We start from the raw sequence: 22,864 nt of genomic DNA on the forward strand, positions 1-22,864 counted from the left end.
TAGGCGCACGATTTATAAACAAGCCATGCAGAATATGCAGAAGGTAGGTTGGCTGTAGGGCCACGACAAGCAGGCCATGCAGAAGATGTAGAAGGTAGGTTGACTATAGACCCAAGATAAACATGCCATGCAGAAGATGCAGAAGGTAGGTTGGCTGTAGAGCCACGACAAACAAGCCATGCAGAAGATGCAGAAGGTAGGTAGGGGAGAAACGTGTCATGCAGAAGATGCAGAAGGTAGGTTGACTATGGGTCCACGATAAACATGCCATGCAGAATTTGGAAAAGGTAGGCTTTGTTAAATAAAGCAAGAGCGCTATGACGTTTGATTGACAGTATTTTCCATTGAAAACTAACAAATGACAGACAAAATGTATGGATTTGACAGCTGTCATAGGGCTTATGCTATATTTTACAAAATATAGGTTCCGGTTTAGTGGAAGATTTTGGTACGCACTCCCCGTATATGACCCACGTTTGATAGACAGCAGTGGCAAAGGGTTCATTACTTAGAAAGGAACGGGGGTTTGAAGTACCCGTAGGTTGAAAGCCGCTGGTCTAGTCCCCGGCGGGCTACGAGCTGCGGCAGCTGCAGCAGCAGAACTGCCGGCTGCGCGACACGCTGGTGCGGCTGCGGGACCTGTCCGCGCACGATAAACACGCCATGCAGAAGATGCAGAAGGTAGGTTCCAAGACATTCCCACCTCTCTCGTCGTCCCGTCTCTCGCAGTCTGCCGAGTCTTCGTTTACCGCCCTCGGGTTGCCATGTCAGTGCTTCCTTAGGAACGTCTTCAGTACGCCTGAGAACGTGTTTCGTTAGCGGTTTCTGCTACATGTTTTTGATGTGTTCTGCGCCATTGGAGTATGGTACATGTAAAGGAGGTCCGGCCAGTATGCGGAAATGTAAAAGAGATGGCTCAGCTTGCAGTTTTTTCATCCCGAATATTCGACTTCTTTCGAATATTGTAACGTGCTCCCTCCAGTTTTAAATCAATGTCAGTTTAACCAATGTTCACATTAATGTATCTTTCCCTGTTCGCCCATATCTTCCAAGCTGTCCGTACACAGTCATATTATTACAACAGGCACTTTGATGTAATATTTGAGATGGTTTAACTATTACACTGACCACACTACCCACCGATATTGTTGTCATGCTAAACACATTTTTAATCTATCTTTCAGGATCTGGAGCAGTGCAGGTCTGAGGTGGCGGAGCTGAGCCGCACTAAAGAGAAGCTGTCATCCAGGGTGGAGGAACTGGAAGCACAGGTGAGGAACCATTCCTTGTCATCATCACATCTTCTTGGTAATGGCCTAAGCACACCGTGACGTCATGGAAAAAGATTTAAATTTTTACTAACTGACATTCAACCTTAATGTTACAGAAATACGACATGAACACGAATGAAAGTTTTTTTTTTCCTTGTCGTCCCGGTCTGCGTAGGCCATTATATTATACAAAGTGTTGCAAAAAGGGTAGGAATGGGACGCCGAAAGGAGGTGATTCTAAACTTTTTAAGGCCAAGCGGAGCTCGCGGGCAACAGCTAATTTCTTTCATATATCTATTAAGCCTATGGTATATAAAAAGTGATCTACTTGCCTCCAGGTGGCAGATCTGCAGGAACAGGTGGACGCGGCTCTCGGAGCCGAGGAGATGGTGGAACAGCTGGCTGATAAGAAGATGGCCTTGGAAGACCAGGTCAGTGGACTTTACTATACAATACCATGTATACAGGGTTGTCGGTGCATGGATAGGCAAAACTTTTTTGGGTGATAGAGGAAGTCAATTTAGGCAACTTTTGTATTTGAACAATGTAACCAAATCCCACGAAACCAAAATGCTGAAACTACTTTTTTATGAGCTGTCAAAAGCCTCTTATTAGATTGAATGAGTTGGTGTTCCGTGAACTGAATCACTGCTATCCCTACTGAGATAAGGCAGTTAAAATTCCGAAATGCCATCTCCCTGCAGTTAATCAAAACTAACAAATCACAATAATTTATTTCTTTCCTCCCCACCAGGTGGAACAACTGAAGCAAGACGTGACCGAACTCGAAGCCCTTCAGGAGATCCACGAACAGCTGGTGGAGTCCAGCAGAGAGCTGGAGGTGGACCTGCGCGAGGAGCTGGAGCTGGCCCACGCCGGCACCAGGGAGGTATGATGATGATGATGACCTTCTGAGTAATGGTGGCTAAGATTTCTGTCATCTCCTACCAGTCTATAGAAATGAAAATGAGTAATCTTGTGCTAACAGAAAAGCTACACTAGGCTTTGTCACTTTGGTGAAAGGATTATCCGTCAGATTAGCGCCGTTCAAATCAAATCAAATCAAATCAAATATTTTATTGCCATCAAGTGTACATGGCAATAAAACGGCGTTCACTGTATAAAGAAAGGAATAGATCATATATGTATATTATAGCACCTCCACCCCCATTCTTAATTTTGGTACCAAATTGATGTCGATTCTGAAGGCAAAAATTCTAAATTTAGAGCTGTCAAAACCTTAATTTCTTTGTTTAAAATTCGACTCTATGATTGTTTCCGTAAATGTCATTTTATGCTAGCAATTTTTTTAGTTTGACAGCGTTAAAATTAGAATTTCTGCCTTAAGAATCGACATTATTAGCCGTCTATCTCTGTAGTCCTTACGTCCATTGAACTTTACAATCCATTAGTGTTTATTTATTTAACTACAAACAGTCATCAGTTTATCAATCATACAAAACTTAAAAACCTTTTACAGACCAAACAGACCCTAATATTTACTACAAACGTTAATTTTGATACTTAGTATACTTACCGTGAAAACCGATCTCTTACAGGCAATGCGCGAGCGCGAGGCCGCGTTCGAGACCATCATGGACCGGGACGCCACCATCCTGAAGTTCAGAGAACTAGTGCAGCGGATGACGGAGCAGCAGCACGAGTTGAGGACCAGGCTGGAGTCCAAGCAAGGTACAGTAGGGACCACGCGACATGACCCCGAGGTACAGTAGGGACCACGCCACATGACCCACCATCCTGAAGTTCAGGGAACTAGTCCAGCGGATGACTGAACAACAGCACGAGTTGAGGACCCGGCTGGAGTCCAAGCAAGGTACAGTAGGGACCACGCGACATGACTGCAAGGTACAGTAGGGACCACGCGACATGACGCCACCATCCTGAAGTTCAGGGAACTAGTGCAGCGGATGACTGAACAACAGCATGAACTGAGGACCAGGCTGGAGTCCAAGCAAGGTACAGTAGGGACCACGCGACATGAACCCGAGGTACAGTAGGGACCACGCGACATGACGAGTCCAAGCAAGGTACAGTAGGGAGCACGCGACATGACCCCGAGGTACAGTAGGGACCACGCGTCATGACCCCAAGGTACAGTAGGGTCCACGCGACATGACCCACCATCCTGAAGTTCAGGGAACTAGTGCAGCGCATGACTGAACAACAGCACGAGTTGAGGACCAGGCTGGAGTCCAAGCAAGGTACAGTAGGGACCACGCCACATGACTTCGAGGTACAGTAGGGACCACGCCACATGACCCCGAGGTACAGTAGGGACCACTCGAGTTGACCCCAAGATACAGTAGGGACCACGCCACATGACCCCGAGGTACAGTAGGGACCACGCCACATGACCCACCATCCTGAAGTTCAGGGAACTAGTGCAGCGGATGACTGAACAACAGCATGAACTGAGGACCAGGCTGGAGTCCAAGCAAGGTAGAGTTGAACCACCATGCCCAGCAAGTTAATGTAGAAACAGCTTTTTTTTGGGCTGGCGGTAAATTGTTCTCTTTCTTTCCAGCCTGTATGGGTTATATTAGTCCAATGTAGATTAGGGGGTTCACGACAGAACTGAAACGAATCAAATGAATGAGAGAACTACCGGAACGTGTGTTTAAAACAACACTTGATCGTTGCAAATTCACATTTGTTTTCAAAATGTTTAAATGAAACATCTTAGAATGCAATAGGCCCGCCCCCTATTACATTAGGACTAACATAACACTCTGGCCAAAAGTGGGTGCAGCAATGCACCTCTGCCTACCCCGCAAGGGAGTACATTAGTACAAGGCGTGAGTGCGTGTGTCTTAGAAAGACAACGAACTTGAAGGTAAAACTTCCATCAGTCTTCCCCCATTGAAACTAACAACCAACCCTTGAATCTCCACCCACAGGCTCCCCCGCCCCATCAGAACAAGAGTCCACTCCAGAGCCGGTACAGCTGACGTCACTAGCGGCGCCCCCCGGGCCGGCGGCGCTCGGCGGGGCGTGGGGCACCCGGTCCATTGATCTGCAGCTTAGAGCGCTTGATTTGGCTCAGGTGAGTGCAGCAGGCATAGTTCTTACCAAATCTTTGCAGCCATTGAAAAGTTAGGAACAGTTTTATACATTTACAACATGGAAAAATCTATGGGTGTAAGCCCATGGATTTTTCCATTTTCATTCGTTATTTATTCGAAAGTTGATGAACTGTAACATCCCCTTCTTATGTAACACAACCGATTTTGATAAAGCCGCGTACACACCGGGCCAACGAACGCCAACGAACGTTTTTCGTCGACCTTCGTTGCTGCAATCTGCCCTGTATTATGTATGATAAATATCCAACGTTGGGATAACCGTTGGCGTTCGTTGGGCGTTCGTTGGCCCGGTGTGTACGCGGCTTAAGACATACGAGTACATAGCATTAGAAAATTTGTACGTAAACTGAGAAACATAAATATTGCTAAATAATTTCATCCGTTTTGGAGCGTCACATAACGCCTCTTTCGGAGAGAAATATATCTCAGAATCGTAGCCAATGCAATGGCGATCCAAGATGTCTGTTAGATGAACAATAGTTTTGTGATTATTTAAATAAAATTAATAATTGTGCTTTAATTTCCAGGCCAAAGCACGTGCGGACATGTTGGCCGAGTGCCTGCCCGATTCCTTCATGGATACTGCCGGTGAGTTACTAACTACATTCTATAGGCTCCAATTATTACAATCATCAGCGTAATTTCTTACCCTCTTTATTCTTCGTAAGAGTTTACCGTTAATATCCCTTTCGGAATGGAGGGTGAGAACTTGATTTTAAAACAAATTAAAAATTACAGCGTGTCTCGTTATTTTACGTCATGCCTTGTGTTTTCTGTGTGTTGGACTGTGTGTGTTTTCTATACAAACGAAGATACTAGCAAGCAACGTTTGGGCACGCGTTCACGCAACATTTACCGTGATGCGTGACAGTATGGGCCGCCTTAACCCCAGAAATCCCGGGAAATCTAAGACAGTTAAAATTTTATTGTGTCTGGTTTACCAATGGGTCGCCGGGACGACGTGAACGGTTAAGATTCTTAAACAAACAGGCTGGAGGGCGTCCCATGAAATTGATAGTAAATAATAAGGCTATTAATGTTTCCAGGCGACCACGACGCCATCATGCTGATCCTGCTGCTGCAGCGACTGAGCACCAAGACCGACATCATCCTGGGACAGATCCGGGAGAGGTAAGATGTATGGTATAGTAGTGGAAATCATGAAACAAGGGATATAAACATTATAAACCCGTAAACTATTTTCAATTTTCATAATTACAATACATATACCTCATAGAAGTGCCCCCTAGAAGTCAAATTTACCTAAATTTACAATCTATAAGTGACTCTGTTTGTTCTCCAATAAAAAATAAAAATAAACAAGCAATAAGTAACTCTGTTTGTTACAATCTATAAGTGACTCTGTTTGTTCTGCAATAAAAAATAAAAATAAACAAGCAATAAGTAATGAGAAAGTCGAATTGTTTCTTTAGTTACGAGCGTTTAAAATTAAATTGATTTTGTATGGTTGCTACGCTCATACGCTCATGGCGTTATTCTAAAATCGTCGTCGTCTTTCAAAATAGTATTGTTCACGTGGCAGGGAAATTGGTATTTACGATATTTTTTATATTGACGTCCCATGTATTTTTAGTAGTTGTAGTTAGTCGTTAAATATGTTCACATACTACTAATACTCCACGACTAAACATCCGCTATTGTCACAGATTCCCAGCAGTGAACGTGTGGGACCGCGAGACGCTGACGAAGACGCACACCGCCACGCAGTACAGCTTCCGCTGCCAGCTCGAGTACCACCTGCACATGATACAGGTACTGTATCTAATAAATAATAAATAAATAAATATGTGGGGACATCTCACACACGGCCATCCGACTAGCTAGAGCTAGATCCGCTAGGCAGAACCTGTGTTATGGGTGTCGGACAGCTGATATATCTACACAAATACATAGATAGATAGATACTAAATATAAATATCAACACCCAAGACCCGAGAACAAATATCTGTGTTTAAACAAATATCTGCCCCAGCCGGGAATCGAACCCGGGACCTTCGGCTCAGTAGTCAGGGTCACTAACCACTACGCCATTCGGTCGTCATCTGCCGAGGAGCCGACAGCCGGCGGGGCTAGTGCTGTTGTAGGTAGGCAGTGAACGTGTGAGCTCGAGTACCACCTGCACATGATACAGGTACTGTATCTGCCGAGGAGCCGACAGCCGGCAGTACGTCTAGTACAGGTTTGACAGTTTATCGAAAACTATAAAAGTGTACGCTTTCTCGCATACTAAGTGGCTCTAATGGAAATTTTTGACTGATAATGTATGCAGATGACAGGAGAAAACGTAAACTCTTTTCGTTTTCATAAATAGCAAAACCCGTACTAGAGGTTCTGTTCACAGGAACCGAGGAACCGACAACCGGCAGGGCTAGTGCTGTTGTAGGTAGGCAGTGAACGTGTGCATTCATCCTTACTTGGCGTAAAAGGTGAACAATCTTTGTTTAAACTTATCATCAAAATATTTATTCAATCTTTGGTCGTTATACTATAGCCGGTAGAAGCTAAACGAGGAATGCTGAGGGTAAAGTGTTGTGTGGCCGCCCGGAAGAGGCATATGTCTAGCTGTCAATTTATAAAGCTCTGTATCAGTATGATGTGCGGTTGAGGTAATGCACAAAGGTTATCTCCGAGAGAGCTAGGTGCAAGCAGTTACACCGTCACAGAGAATATAATATGTCGGTTTTTTTTCCGGCCCCACTAACAATCCCACCAACCATTGTTTTGTATTATTAAACTATCCAGAGTAAAATTTCTTTTCTGTCTTTTATCACCGAACTCTATGTCTATTATTGAAAATGCTCGTCACATCTTTTGAAGTGACTGAGTGTTTCCTGAATAAAATCCTACGTGTGTGTATGTTTGTTACATCTTCACGTCAAAACGGCTGAACCGATTTTAATGAAACTTAGTATAGAGTTAGCTGACACTCTGGATTAACACATAGGCTACTTTTTATCGCGGAATTCCCACGGGAAAACCTTTTAAGGCGAAGGGAAACTCGCGGGTACAGCTATTAAATAATTTATTTTTGCTCCCCCAGTGCACAGTATCAATCTGGACCTACGCCCTGGAGCGCTGCCCGCCGCCCGCGCTGCTCCGCGCCGCCGCCGCGCTGCCAGACGCGCTGGCGCAGGAGCGCGCGCTGGACAAGGCGCTGCACGACTTGAAGACCCACGAGCTGGACGAGAACTGCCAGCTAGACGGTGAGTGCGCGTGTGCTACTGGGAACAGGCGACAGATGGCGCTGTAAGGAGTTTTAGAAAGAGAAACTCGATACGAGCGACAGATGGCGCTGTTAATGGTACTCGATACGAGCGATAGATGGTGCTGCAAACGTTACTCGATACAAGCGATAGATGGCGCTAAAGCGAGATACGCAAGAAATTAGACAGATGGCGCTGTTAATGGTATTATATACAAGCGACAGATGGCGCTGTAAGGAGTCGTAGCACGAGATACTCGATACAAGCGACAGATGGCGCTGTAAGCGAGATAGAACGCGCTACCCAATGCGTAAGAGCGCTTTTAGTAAAAAAGCCTAGGTTAAGCAACGCTTCACTAGGTCAAAAGTTGGATGGGTTACCATCAAAGCGTTTCTCTCGGATAATCGAGTAGAAAAATCTAGCATCCTTCCTTCCTCGTGACGCTTGTTGTCTGACACTCTACCAATACAAGCCCTGACAACCTTTTAAATCTAGCATCCACTCTTCTTTACAGGTATAGAACGTGTCTGGACGTACCTCTCAGCCATGTGGTCGGCGCTCGGCATGTCAACAGACGCGGGCGGGGCCAGCGAGACGCGGGACGTGCTCACGCACGCGTGTCACGCGTTGGACGCGCTAGCACGCGCGCTGCACGCGGATGCGCGCGCGCTGGATTTGATTATGCAGGTTTGTTAACAATACACCGTGAAGTTCACGAAAGGGGCCTCCCCGAGTAACATAAGAAAAATATTTATTGCCACTGAAAAGAAAAAAAAACTTAAGACAAATAACATTCGTGAGTGGGATATACAAGGCAAAGGATAAAGAAATCAATCGTATACTCATCATCTTTCAAAGTCTGCAATAAATTATTTATTATTATTATTATACATTAGATCACCTACAGTACAGTATACTAGTACTACATCATTAAGTAATCTTACTCTAAAACTATCTTTTGCATGTATCATTAATTTCGTGATCAACAACAATACATTGTCCAACTAATATTTTCACATGCATATTCTTCCCCCCAACCTACATCTTCCAAATCGACAAAAAATTGCAAAACTTCATCGAACAAATCACATTTCGATACTACTAATAAGATAAGATAAGATAAATTTATTAAAATTCCACAAAAATCATACAAATTGTAACTATTCTAAATATGTTATTTATAGAACTAAAATATACTTAAACCTGAACTAAGGTACGCTATGTACTTTGTATCTCAGGTATGCTTAAAGAGCACATAATGTAAATAAAAATCCAAAAATAATACGGTAAAGTTTAGTTAATCCGATCTACCTATATAAAACTAACGGTGTAAAAGTTTAAATTTAATTAGGGACATACATAGATATCAAAACTAGGTTATTAGGTAAATTGGCAAAATGATAATAACCGTTCCTCTCCCTCCCCCAGCCATCAGACCAGCCGCTAGAGCTGGGCCAGCTGCACGCGGCTATCACGGCGGCGGCGGAGACGCTGCAGCAGCAGCTGAAGGGCGTCCGACGCCGGCTGCCGCCCGCGCCGCCGATACCGCTGCCGGTTGATGCTCAGGTATAATGTATAATGGTGTCAATAAAATAATATATAATGTATAGTGGTGGTCAATTTGTATAATGGTGTTTATAAATTCTTAAGGTGAGCTCGTGCTTGGCGCTTAGCAAGGCTTAATTTAAAGATTTACTATCGTATCTTTACAATGTTAGCTACCTAAGTTTTGAATTTTGTATCGTGGTCCCACAGATCATAATTATCATGTTATAGAGTCTCCGTAAAGAGCTCTTAATAGCATATTCGAGTGCATTTCGTCAGGAATTCTGTTAAGTTTTGACCATTATTGGGTGTAATTTTTCTATAATGAAAACAAATCTTGCGCGGTATTTATTGATAGAGTTGCGTCAGCCAACGCAGGTCGCGCTACGACAATATGTCTGTTTAGATAAGTGGTTTTATTTTTATACATTTAGGTACATATGAAATGTGCTGTGATGTTGACCCCTGTTACTGAAAAGAAAAACAAATAAATTCTGTAATATTTCGGAATCATCTTCACTTACATCTTCTTCTCCCTTCCGTCTTCCAGCTAGTAGAACGCCTCCGCGGCGACTGCGCCACTTCCCTCTCCCGCTGCGCGCGCTGCGCGTCCCTCACCGCGCGCGCCGCCGCCGCCGCCGCCGCCACCGCCGGCGAGCGCGGCGACCCGGCCGCGCTGCAGCACAGTCAGCTGCTGACGCTGTGGAGTACCGCTAGCGATAAGGTGTACCAACAGGTAAGGGAGGAAATGAGCTTGCTAAAGTAGAAAGAATGGTGGAAATCGGACAAAGCGTTTAGGAGTTATCCGCAATCATAAAAACGCTGTATAAATTATCGATTTTTGATTGTCAATGCTGCTGCATGAGTAGATGTTGACGTATTGGAGCAGAAGGTGTATCAACAGGTGAGGGAACTAAAGGGCTAGATAATGAAGAAAGAATGGTCCAAATCGGACAAGGCGTTTAGGAGCTATGCGGAATCATAAAAACCTCATATAAATTACCAGTTAGAATCACAGTGGTGTTGCTAGTGACGCCGCCACCGCCGGCGAGCGCGGCGACCCGGCCGCGCTGCAGCACAGTCAGCGGCTGACGCTGTGGAGTACGGCTAGTGATAAGGTTTATCAACAGGTGAGGGGATAGATGAGCTAACTAATGAAGAAAGAATCAGGCGAATCGGAGAAGGCGTTTAGGAGTTATCCGCAATCATAAAAACGCTGTAATAATCGATTTTGTTATGATTGTTGATGCTGCTGCATGAGTAGATGTTGGCGGTATGGAGCAGAAGATGTAGCAATAGGTGAGGGAACTAAATAGCTAGGTAATAAAGGAAGAATGGTCCAAATCGGACAAAGCGTTTAGGAGTTATCCGGAATCATAAAAACCTCATAAATTACCAGTAAGAATCACAGTGGTGTTGCTAGTGACGCCGCCACCGCCGGCGAGCGCGGCGACCCGGCCGCGCTGCAGCACAGTCAGCTGCTGACGCTGTGGAGTACCGCTAGTGACAAGGTTTATCAACAGGTAAGGGAGAAAATTATCTATCTATCAAAAAAAGAATGGTCCAAATCGGATAAGGTGTTTAGGAGCTATCCGGGATCATAAAAACGCTATTATAAATAATCAATTGTGTTGATGCTGCTGCATCAGTTAGATGGTGACGGTATGGCACAGAAGGTGTATCAACAGCTGAGGGAACTAAATAGCTAGGTAATAAAGAAACAATGGTCCAAATCGGTCAAGGCGTTTAGGAGTTATCCGCAATCATAAAAACCTCATATAAATTATCAGTTAGAATCACAGTGCTGTCGCTAGCGCCGCCACCGCCAGCGAGCGCGGCGACCCGGCCGCGCTGCAGCACAGTCAGCTGCTGACGCTGTGGAGTACGGCCAGTGACAAGGTGTATCAACAGGTGAGCTGGTGGGAGAAAGAATGGTCCAAATCGGACAAAGCGTTTAGGAGTTATCCGGAATTATAAAAACGCTGTATAAATTATCGATTTAGGTGATGCTGCTGCATCAGTAGATGTTGACGGTATGTAGCAGAAGGTGTATCAACAAGTGCAGGAAGAAATGAGCTTGCTAACAAAAAAACAATCGTCTAAATCGGTCAAGGCGTTTAGGAGCTATGCGGAATCATAAAAACCTCATATAAATTACCAGTTAGAATCACAGTGGTGTTGCTAGTGACGCCGCCACCGCCGGCGAGCGAGGCGACCCGGCCGCGCTGCAGCACAGTCAGCTGCTGACGCTGTGGAGTACCGCCAGCGATAAGGTTTATCAACAGGTGAGTTAGTGGAAGAAAGAATGAGACAAATCGGACAAAGCGTCTTGGAGTTATCCGCAATCATAAATATGCGATCTTAATTATCGATTGCGTTGATGCTGCTGTATCAGTTAGATGCTTATGCTATGTAGCAGAAGGTGTATCAACAGATGACAAAAACTAAAGAGCTAGATAATAAAGAAAGAATGGTCCAAATCGGACAAAGCGTCTTGGAGTTATCCGCAATCATAAAAACCTCATATAAATTACCAGTTAGAATCACAGTGGTGTTGCTAGTGACGCCGCCACCGCCGGCGAGCGAGGCGACCCGGCCGCGCTGCAGCACAGTCAGCGGCTGACGCTGTGGAGTACCGCCAGCGATAAGGTTTATCAACAGGTGAGTTAGTGGAAGAAAGAATGAGACAAATCGGACAAAGCGTCTTGGAGTTATCCGCAATCATAAATATGCGATCTTAATTATCGATTGCGTTGATGCTGCTGTATCAGTTAGATGCTTATGCTATGTAGCAGAAGGTGTATCAACAGATGACAAAAACTAAAGAGCTAGATAATAAAGAAAGAATGGTCCAAATCGGACAAAGCGTCTTGGAGTTATCCGCAATCATAAAAACCTCATATAAATTACCAGTTAGAATCACAGTGGTGTTGCTAGTGACGCCGCCACCGCCGGCGAGCGCGGCGACCCGGCCGCGCTGCAGCACAGTCAGCTGCTGACGCTGTGGAGTACCGCTAGTGACAAGGTTTATCAACAGGTAAGGCAAGAAAAGAGCTAGATAACAAAAAAGAATCAGGCGAATCGGACAAGGCGTTTTGAATTTATCTGGAATCTTAAAAACCCTATAATGTTAGTTAAAGATCGTTCCGATGCTTCACCAATAGCTGCTGACGCTGTGGAGTACCGCCAGCGATAAGGTTTACCAACAGGTGAGCTGATGGGAGAAAGAATGAGACGAATCGGACAAAGCGTCTTGGAGTTATCCGGAATCATAAAAACGCTGTATAAATTATCGATTGTGTTTTGATTGTTGATGCTGCTGCATGAGTAGATGTTGTCGGTATAGAGCAGAAGGTGTACCTATCAACAGGTGAAGGGGAGAAAAGAGCTTGCTAACAAAGAAACAATGGTCTTAATCGGACAAAGCGTCTTGGAGTTATCCGGAATCATAAGAAACCTCATATAAATTACCAGTTAGAATCACAGTGGTGTTGCTAGTGAAGCCGCCACCGCCGGCGACCCTGTGGAGTACGGCCAGCAATAAGGTTTATCAACAGGTAAGCTGAAGGGAGAAAGAATGAGGCGAATCGGACAAATCGTTTGGGAGTTATGCGGAATCCTAAAAAGGCTAAATAAATTATCGATTTCGTTTCTGGTGCTGCATCAACTAGATGTTGAAGGTATGGAGCATAAGATTTATCAACAGGTGAGGGCAGAAAAGAGCTTGCTAACAGCCAAGTCAGCTACTGCCAGTGTACAAGGTTAATCAACAGGTAAGAGGGAAGATTAGCTATCTGTCAAAAAAGAATCAGGCGAATCGGACAAGGTGTCTTGGAGTTATGTGGACTTATAAAAACGCTACATTAATGAACTATCTATAGTCGTTTGCAATAGAATCCAACAATCATGTAAACAAACCAAATTGTCACGATTACTCCGTAATCACATACATTTGACGATCAATTATGAACATAGTCTGATTTAAACGAACGCACCATTGTTTTCACATTATCTTCAACACGATTTAACTTGTATTTATAAGTTAAATTTGTTAAAACATTTGCAACGTAAAAATTTCGAAGTATTTGACAACCATCTACATGACATCTTAGTTTTTTACTCATCGAACTCTATAAGTCATTGAAAAGTTAGTGTTGTTCGTAATCTGAAGTTATCTTTTAATTTTAAATTAATAAATTATTTTAATTTAATATTATTTGAATACAATAAAAAATAATTTTCAAGAGCTTAATATAATTAACCAAAACGAAAAAAGGAAGAGGAAGAAATGAAAAAGCTCGACGGCATTTTAGACACGGCAAGCGATGACACAGTGGTTCCATTTATAATTACGGTCACCGGCGACACTTCTGATAGTGATGATGAAGAAGACGAACATTTAAATTTGTTTTAATAAACACTTTTTTATATAAAATCAGTTTTATTTTATAGTCTATGGCTTATATATTTAATCTAATTAGAACACTATGACATCACTATGGGCATAAACAATACGCTGTCAATGTCAGTCCGCCATATTTGTTTACATGATTGTTGGATTCTATTGCAAACGACTATAGCTATGTATGTATAGCTATGTTAAGGCGTATTGGAGTTATCCGCAATTATAAATATGCTATACATATAAATTATCGATGCTGCTGTGCTGCCTTGATGCTGCTGTGCTGCATCAGTTAGGTGTGGACGGTATGGAGCATGAGATGTATGTAAAAGCTATGAGATGTATGTATGCTATACATATAAATTATCGATGCTGCTGTTATGCCTTGATGCTGCTGTGCTGCATCAGTTAGGTGTGGACGGTATGGAGCATGAGATGTATGTAAAAGCGATTGCTAACAAAAAACCAAATCCAAATCGAATAAGGCGTTTAAGAGGTATGCGAAATCGATTGATCCGATACTGCACCAATAGCTGCTGATGCTATGGAGTCCTGCTAGTGACCAGGTCACCAACAGGTGAGAAATCTTAAGAGCTAAGTAATAGAGAAATAATGAGACAGTTATCCTTGAAGACCCTTCAGGTAATCAAAGTATCACGCTTTTGCTATAAGTAACAAATTTAAACACGTAAACCTTTCTCAATTTTTCTCCAGGACGACTAAACCTTTTTAATTTTTTCCCCAGGATGACCACGGGCCAGTGCGCACGGTCAAGCACGCGCTGTCACAGGTCGCCGCGGAGGTCACCAAACTGGCGACCTTCGCACAGGAGCGGGAGTACGACATGATGTCGTTAGCTAATGTTGTTGAGGAGAAGGTGAGTTGGGGTTTTTTTTTGGAGGTTTAGTATAAGGACACGTTCAGTAGGCGAACTCTTCACCGCCAATAGCGGCGGATCAGTTAAGTATGCCGAGTATTCTCAGTTTGCTAGTTTTGCGCAATTTACAAGTGAACAGTTTTCCTACTGCAACGGAGCTTAAAGACGACTAAAAAATAAACTGTACAACGCAAAAACTGCCGTTTTACAAATAATCGCTTCTATAATATAGTAAAAATACACTTTTTTTTCATAAAAGTAGTCAAAGGTTCTAATTCTGAAGATTAAAATTCTATTAATTTAACAAGAATTTAATAAAGGTTAAATTTCCTTGTTTAAAAATATTATCCATACTTTCCCACTGCTAAGCAAAGATCACCTCTTTAATTTTCCACTTTAATACCCCCTACAGCCGACCCCGCCCGTGGTTTTACGCGCGCAGATGGTCAAGAAGCAGCTGGAGGAGACCAAGACGCTGACCATCAAGCTGGAGAGCCGGGAGGCGGACATCAAGGAGCTGAGGAAGGCTTTCAAGGTATTACTGACGCTGTTGGTATGGAGGTGATGAAGAATAATTGGTCGTTCTGGCATGGCTTTATTTACCAAAAGTGCTTATATCCCAGTGACATGTAAAATCTTCATAATTTACTGTGCCTCAGCATAAGGCGTCGTCAACACAAGGTATAGCTGTTGATGTTATGTATGTAGCGGGGGTATAAAATTCGAGGTAACGTTTTAAAGTCACAGCACACATAAACATAACGTAAACGGATCGCCTTTCACCCGAGCTTGTCCTGAGTGCTAGGAGGATACGTTACCATTCCCATTTGTGTGCGTTGCAGTAGGGAGTTTCGTACAAAAAATACTGAACGGCTCGAATTTATATGGTTACGATATTATTCTGAGTTTATATGTGTTAAGTGACCTTGAGACGATTCATAACCTGCCATTGCTATGTGCTATGTCGCTATAACTGTTTTATGGCTCATAAGTGTAATAAATTACGCCCTTCCCCGCAGGCAACAAAAGAGGAGCTCTCCGAGATGCAGATCCGTCGCGACCTCGGCGAGCGCAAGCTGGCGGCCACCGCGCGCGACGCCGAACTGCGAGCCGAGCAGCTGCAGAGGAAGCTGGAGGACGCCACCAACCAGCTCAAGAGGTAACTAGCCAGCTCAAGAAGTAACTAATTAGCTCAAGAGGTAACTAGCCAGCTCAAGAAGTAACTAATTAGCTCAAGAGGTAACTAGCCAGCTCAAGAGGTAACTAGCCGGCTCAAGAGGTAACTAATTAGCACAAGAGGTAACTAGCCAGCTCAAGAGGTAACTAGCCAGCTCAAGAGGTGACTAGCTAGCTCAATAGTTAACTGGCCAGCTCAAGAGGCAACTAGCCAGCTTAAGATGTAACTAGCCAGCTGCAGAGAAAGCTGGAGGACGCCACCAACCAGCTCAAGAGGCAACTAGCCAGCTTAAGATGTAACTAGCCAGCTGCAGAGAAAGCTGGAGGACGCCACCAACCAGCTCAAGAGGTAACTAGCCAGCTCAAGAGGTAACTAGCCAGCTCAAGAGGTAACTAGAGGCAAGCTGGCGGCGAGCAGCTGCAGAGGAAGCTGGAGGACGCCACCAACCAGCTCAAGAGGTAACGAGCCAGCTCAAGAGGTAACTATCCATCTCAAGAGGTAACTAGCCAGCTCAAGAGGTAACTAGCCAGTTCAAGAGGTAAGTAGCCAGCTCAAGAGGGAACTAGCCAGCTCAAGAGGTAACTAGAGGACGGGCCTCAACGACAATGGACCACCTGCTACAAGACAAAGACTCTTTTAATCGTTTATCTTGGTCACTTGAGCTCCTTTTATCATGTAGCTTTTGCTAACGGGATGTAGTAGGTTATATTTCCAGTAGCTCTTGCAAAAATTCTAAGGAGTGAAGTATATTTTACGTAGTAATTATTGAATAATATATAGTGAAACTAACATACGTACCCTCCACAGAAAAGAGAAGGAGTTCGAAGAGACCATGGACCACCTACAGCAAGACATAGATTCTCTGGAGAGCGAGCGTGGCGCTCTACGGGATAAGCTCAAACTATACGCCAAGCGCGGGACAGGCGGCCATCACGGTATGTCTTATTATTATTCGAAAATTTACCCGTCTGTGTGAACGGACCCTACTATATTCCATTTGTCCTTACTTGGCACAAATGGTAAACAATCTTTGTGTGTCTTTTTAATCAAAATATTATTCAACAAGTTCACTGCAGCTAAAATACAATGGTTTAATTACGAAATTAATCATTTTTGCTAGTAAGTATTATATTCGTTGTTATGTTTTATTTTAAAACCTTGATTTAAATAAATTCAAATAAAAAGACAGACAGATTGTTTAAGTACCTTTTGTGCCAAGTAAGAATGAATGCAGTATATCGTTATATACCGAGTTACCGCTAAAATATGTATGCATATGAATTTAAGAGCTGAAGTGAAACTCTAGGTACAGATAAATAGATGAAGGAAATATAACAAATTCATTTTGCAGCTACTCTGCACAAATATTACATATTCAAAGTTGTAAAACGACTTATTTTACCATGATTATTTTGAAGGAAAAATTACTGAATCGTCAAATGCTTTAGCCGTATAATATTATCTCCGAAGAATTAATTAAGTATCTAAACTCGAATATTATTTATTTTTTACCTACAAAACAATGTAAATAAAACTATATTTACAAGTTTATAAAGCACATATTTGCCTGTAGCAGTGCCGGCGGCGGTCATCGGTCGCGAGTTGACACGTGAGCGCCATCTAGTTGTTGTTTCTGTAACTTGCATGTGTTTATGTGTTCCATGGATCGATCATTACTTACTTACTGATCTAATGCCCATTAATTTACTAAAAAATATTAAACTTAAATAGAAATTCTAGCACGGGACGCTATTAAAACGTCACCAAAGTTTTGCATCGCGCTCACTGACATCGCGCAGCCTCAAGAGCGAGCGCGACGGAGAACATTTGACACATCTTAAATGCGCCCCGTGCAAGCCCTTCAGGATAAATAAATGTATATCGAAGATCTACATTATACTTTATACCCCGTTGGAATGTAAAGTGAACAAGTGGATACCCTATTCCTAAAATACGTCCAAGATTGAAATCTTGAATTAAATCAATTATTTTGGACAGTTTTAAATAATTTATCTTAATACTTATAAGAAGTTTTTTTAACATCCTTCCACGTGGTCCAACTAAGAAAACACCATACTTTTATGTGACTTTTGAAATATTTGCTGAAGAATTTTGATTTTATCATATGAAATCCAAACCTAGATTTTGAACCTGTTTGCATGTTACCCTATGTATAGGTGAAACTACATAAAATTAAATGTTGTTGTGTATATCCATGTGTATAAGTGTTATATTTTCTACAGGGTGTGCACATTGGGCAACTTAAGTTAGGTAATCCTGTAAAGTCACCAAAAAATATAAAGCACCTATATTATTCTTCCGGGTTGCCATAACCTAGCCTAAATGTTAACACCCTGTATAACATCAACTGTTTTTGATCACTGTATAATCTGAACATAATTTAATTTAATCGCAGCGGTGGCGTCGCCCACACCCCCAGCGCCGAAAGAAGTGGCCTGTAAGCTAAGATACCAACTTATGCATTATAAACGTCATTATTATGTGTCCCCAATAACAGACTGAATTCTGAAAGCAACGATAGGGAATAGAGTCCGCCAACGCTAACTAAGCAACGGTTAAAAGATGGTAGACTTTTTTTTTCTTTATCTATATCCCATTCCACGGGTGAAGACATCTGACAGAACCCTTATTACATTCGAATAAGGGTAGTCTTTTTTGTATCAGAGTCGTGAGCACAAGTTTCGATCCTCCGTTAACGTTGCGTATCGTCAACTGTCACTGTCAAAATGTAAGGCAAAGTTAGTTCCAAAAGTGACATTTGTTTTTTCCATATGTTAGGTGGAATTTCACCAAACGCTAAACGTATTTAGTAGCCTGTCATACGTCTCGTCTGTCAGTTAGTACAAAATGTATTTAAAATTTGATTTAAATACGTTTAGCGTTTGGTAAAAGTGACCCTTCGTGTAGATTCGAAAATAGTATCGAATCCTATGCTCGCGACACTGATGACTTTCCCTGTTTAATGGGATATAGTATCCCTAAATATACTATTCTGTACCTACCTATGGACAAGTATGGATACATAAAATGCTTTCAGAATTTAGTATCATAGCATGATTTAACTTTTGTTATCATTATTGTGTTATTAATTTTGGTGACAGTTATTTTGTTTAGAGTTTACAGAACTTTTTTTGATAGTGATAATTATTTTTCATGTGATGTGTTAATTTATTGTGTTTCATAGTTCTGTATTTATAGTTTAAGTTATATTACGTTTTTTTTAACTACGAAGAGGGTGGATTTTTATTATTTATTAACCGTTACAATATACCACATGCGTGCATTGCCCAGCTTTGGTGTCGCGCATTTTAAAAATTCCTCTCCTTTTAAATAATATTACTAGATTAATGTTTTGTATATCCGTTTAAGTTAGGTATTAATTTATTGTAATATAAACCTTTTGTTAATAATAGTGGTGGAGGAAATAAGTAGTAAAAAATAATAATAATACTGTTTTTGTTATTAAATTTTAGTTCTTTATGTCATGTGCATGGTGTACTTATGATTTAATTATTGTTTTAACTGTGTTTATGTTAATCAAGTAAAATGTACAAAAATAAAATTTTTTAAACGAAATATATAAGTAAATATACTAAAGATTGGCCATGTATATTTTTGTACATTTTACCATAAAAACTACATTCATAAGCTTTAAGTAACTAAGTAAACTGACTAATTATTTTAATGAATAACTGACTAAAACCTGTGTAAATCATTGCCGTTACATAAATCCATTGTAACATACTAAACGCTTAAAGTTCAACATAAACGAACTTATCAAAATACCCCTTTTACCCATTGATTATAGTAGAGTCGATGTAATAGGCTACATATTTTTAAAGATGGATTTGATCAGACAATAACATGGAACTCTCTAAATCAACGAATGAACGGACAAAATTGTCACGCAATCGGTACGCTTTGTACAACGAGATAGAGCCGTGGTTAGCGCAACTCTCCGAAGCTCGACGACTCTATCTCAAACACACGCACTCACGCCTTGTACTAATGTACTCCCTTGCGGGGTAGGCAGAGGTGCATTGCTGCACCCACTTTTCGCCAGAGTGTTATGTTAGTCCCAATGTAATAGGGGGCGGGCCTATTGCCATCTCTCTCTATTGACTCTATCTCGTTATATTAATTGTGCTGATTGCACGTTGCCGAGTGTTACAATGTCGATTATTCGTTCGTCGATTTACATAGGGACCCCATAGATCCCAAAAATATACGTAGAGCCCATTACATCGACTGTACTAATAATCAAAGTTTAAGGCCCGGTTTCCACCATAGCGGAGACGAGAGAAGATGAAGAGATCTCATATCGTCTCCTGTCCTCTTTGCTTTGGTGGAAACCGGGCCTAAATGGGGTATAAACCAGATCGTTCCTACATCGTGTGTTCCTTCACAGACGAGACTCCGGTGAAGGTGGCTCCAGGAGTGGCCGCGGGGGAGGTCAACGAGGCTTTGCAGCACCAGATCAAGATACTGAGCTGGTGAGTGACTATCAGCAAACCCAACCTACAATAAAAACGTATCGTTTAATATCCATTAATCATATGGGACGGTAGAATGGTGTAGTGGTTAGTGGCCCTGACTGCTATGCCGAAGGTCCCGGGTTCGATTCCCGGCTGGGGCAGATATTTGTTTAAAGACAGATATTTGTACTCAGGTCTTGGGTGTTGATATTTATATTTAGTATCTATCTATCTATATATTTGTGTAGATTATATCAGCTGTCCGACACCCATAACACAGGTTCTGCCTAGCTTGGGGTCGGATGGCCGTGTGTTAGATGTCCCCACATATTTATTTATATTTATATTTATTATATTTATTTATTTATTATATATTTTTTCCACATTGCATAAAACTGGTGGAAACTAATTTATTTCACATCATCTCAGCATAGCTGCTGCATAGCACGTCTCCGGTGAAAGGCAGCCTAAACCAGAATCAAGATCAGCGCTATAGGGTTTGTCACTGACACGCTAAGATGAAGGAATAAATTTAAGCAAAACCATAATAAAATCAACAAAGCGTCTTTGACTGCTCAGGATATGCCAGACACATACATATAACGTACGGTTGATACGTCACTCAACGAGGCTGCTTTGCTACACCCCAGTGTATATCCCATGTAAAAGTGTATTTGGCACATAAATAATACAGAGAACAGTTCAATACAAAACAAAGAGTAACTTAAAAGGTTGCAGAGCGTCAAAAAGGCTCCAGCTCAGCTTGTGCTGTAGACAATAAGGCTGGTTTTGAGCTAAACATATTATTCCCCTGCCCAGGACGGTGGACCGTGAGCGCGCGGCGCGCGTGGCGGCCACGCGGCGCTCGGAGCGGTGCGCGCTGCGCTCCCTGCGCCCGCTGTCGCACAGCAGCGCGCCCAGCCAGCTGGCCCGACGCGCCGCTGCGGCTGAGCTGCAGAGGGACCTGGATAAGCTTCATACGGTTAGTGGTAAAGCTGGAGAATTGAGCTACATGGTGGTGAAAGTTTGAAGAAAATCGGATAAGCGGTTACCGAGTTATAAAGCTTTAAATTTGGCTGTCTTTATAACATTACTAGCTGGCCTGACGCGCCGCCACGGCTGAATTGCAGCGAGATGTGGATAAACTGCATACGGTTAGTGTTATAGCTAGGGAAATGAGCTATGTGTACGTGAAAATTTGAAGAAAATCGGATAAGTGGTTGCTGAGTTATGAAGCTTGAAAGAATCCGGTGCTATTAGAACGCGAGTTAGTATTCATATTGTGAGTGTAAGACTCGCTCGGAGCGGTGCGCGCTGCGCTCGCTGCGCCCGCTGTCGCACAGCAGCGCGCCCAGCCAGCTGGCCCGACGCGCCGCTGCGGCTGAGCTGCAGAGAGATTTGGATAAACTGCATACGGTTAGTGAAGTTACAGGGTTAATTAGCTACATGCTGGTGTAAATTTGAAGGAAATCGGATAAGCGGTTGCTGAGTTATGAAGCTTGAAAGACAGGGATACAGCGAATATAAACTGAACACGGTGACTTACGGGATAAATTTTGCTTCATGTTTTTGGAATTTGCATAGAATTCGGATGAACGGATGCAAAGTTGGCTTGAAAGATTGCTATCGGTATAAAGCGACTTAGGTATGAGTACAGTGAGTATAAGAGCACGCTCCGAGCGGTGCGCGCTGCGCTCCCTGCGCCCGCTGTCGCACAGCAGCGCGCCCAGCCAGCTGGCACGACGCGCCGCTGCGGCTGAGCTGCAGCGGGACCTGGATAAACTGCATACGGTTAGTGGTGTAGCTGGGGAAATGAGCTACATGGGGGTGGAAGTTTGAAGGAAATCGGATAAGGCGTTGTTGAGTTAGAGGCTGAAATGCGACCACAATAGAATGAACTAGACACGATGACTTACGAGATAAATTTTGCTCCATGTTAATGAAATTTGCATAGAATTCGGGTGAACGGATGCAAAGTTGGCTTGAAAGATTGCTATCGGTATAAAGCGACTTAGGTATGAGTATAGTGAGTATAAGAACGCACTTTGGTCACTGTGCCCTCTGTCGCACAGCAGCGCGCCCAGCCAGCTGGCCCGACGCGCCGCTGCGGCTGAGCTGCAGCGGGACTTGGATAAACTGCACACGGTTAGTTTAGCTACATGTGGGTGAAAGTTTGAAGGAAATCGGATGAGTGGTTGCTGAGTTATGAAGCTTGAAAGCGAGGCTACATAAACTGAACACCGTGACTTACGGGATAAATTATGCTCCATGTTTATGAAATTTACATAGAATTCATCTGAATGGATGCAATGTTGGAAGGCTTGGAAGATTGCAATCGGTATAAAGCGACTTAGGTTTGCGTATTGTGAGTATAAGGGTGCGCTCCGAGCGGTGCGCGCTGCGCTCCCTGCGCCCGCTGTCGCACAGCGGCGCGCCCAGCCAGCTGGCCCGACGAGCTGCTGCGGCTGAGCTGCAGAGAGATTTGGATAAACTGCACACGGTTAGTGTTATAGCTGGAGAAATAAGCTACGTTTAGGTGGAAATTTGAAGAAAATCGGATGAGTGGTTGCTGAGTTATGAAGCTTGAAAGACAGGGCTATATAAACTGAACACGGTGACTTACGGGATAAATTTTTCCCCATGTTTATGAAATTTGTATAGAATTCGGGTGAACGGATGAAATGTTGGAAGGCTTGGAAGATTGCTATCTGTATAGAGTACGACTTAAGTATGCGTATTGTGAATATAAGAGTGCGCTGCGCTCCCTG

The 22,864-nt window shown here is 42.9% G+C and overlaps 1 protein-coding gene across 1 annotated transcript in view; it reads left to right on the forward strand.

Moving 5' to 3' along the window:
- Positions 1-22,864, forward strand: part of LOC105386281 (dynactin subunit 1) — a 38,491-nt gene that overhangs the window by 12,405 nt on the left and 3,222 nt on the right. The window contains exons 13-32 of the mRNA XM_048629847.1: positions 1,185-1,271; positions 1,610-1,702; positions 2,026-2,160; positions 2,831-2,963; positions 4,190-4,335; positions 4,903-4,963; positions 5,422-5,506; positions 6,043-6,148; positions 7,437-7,599; positions 8,114-8,286; positions 9,028-9,165; positions 9,695-9,880; positions 14,292-14,423; positions 14,836-14,958; positions 15,443-15,582; positions 16,408-16,535; positions 17,174-17,209; positions 18,017-18,058; positions 20,030-20,114; positions 20,916-21,078. Coding sequence (XP_048485804.1) covers positions 1,185-1,271; positions 1,610-1,702; positions 2,026-2,160; positions 2,831-2,963; positions 4,190-4,335; positions 4,903-4,963; positions 5,422-5,506; positions 6,043-6,148; positions 7,437-7,599; positions 8,114-8,286; positions 9,028-9,165; positions 9,695-9,880; positions 14,292-14,423; positions 14,836-14,958; positions 15,443-15,582; positions 16,408-16,535; positions 17,174-17,209; positions 18,017-18,058; positions 20,030-20,114; positions 20,916-21,078 — 2,355 coding nt within the window. The remainder of the gene's footprint in view (positions 1-1,184; positions 1,272-1,609; positions 1,703-2,025; positions 2,161-2,830; positions 2,964-4,189; positions 4,336-4,902; positions 4,964-5,421; positions 5,507-6,042; positions 6,149-7,436; positions 7,600-8,113; positions 8,287-9,027; positions 9,166-9,694; positions 9,881-14,291; positions 14,424-14,835; positions 14,959-15,442; positions 15,583-16,407; positions 16,536-17,173; positions 17,210-18,016; positions 18,059-20,029; positions 20,115-20,915; positions 21,079-22,864) is intronic.

This window comes from Plutella xylostella, chromosome 24 (genome assembly GCF_932276165.1).
Source record: "Plutella xylostella chromosome 24, ilPluXylo3.1, whole genome shotgun sequence".
Taxonomy (NCBI): domain Eukaryota; kingdom Metazoa; phylum Arthropoda; class Insecta; order Lepidoptera; family Plutellidae; genus Plutella; species Plutella xylostella.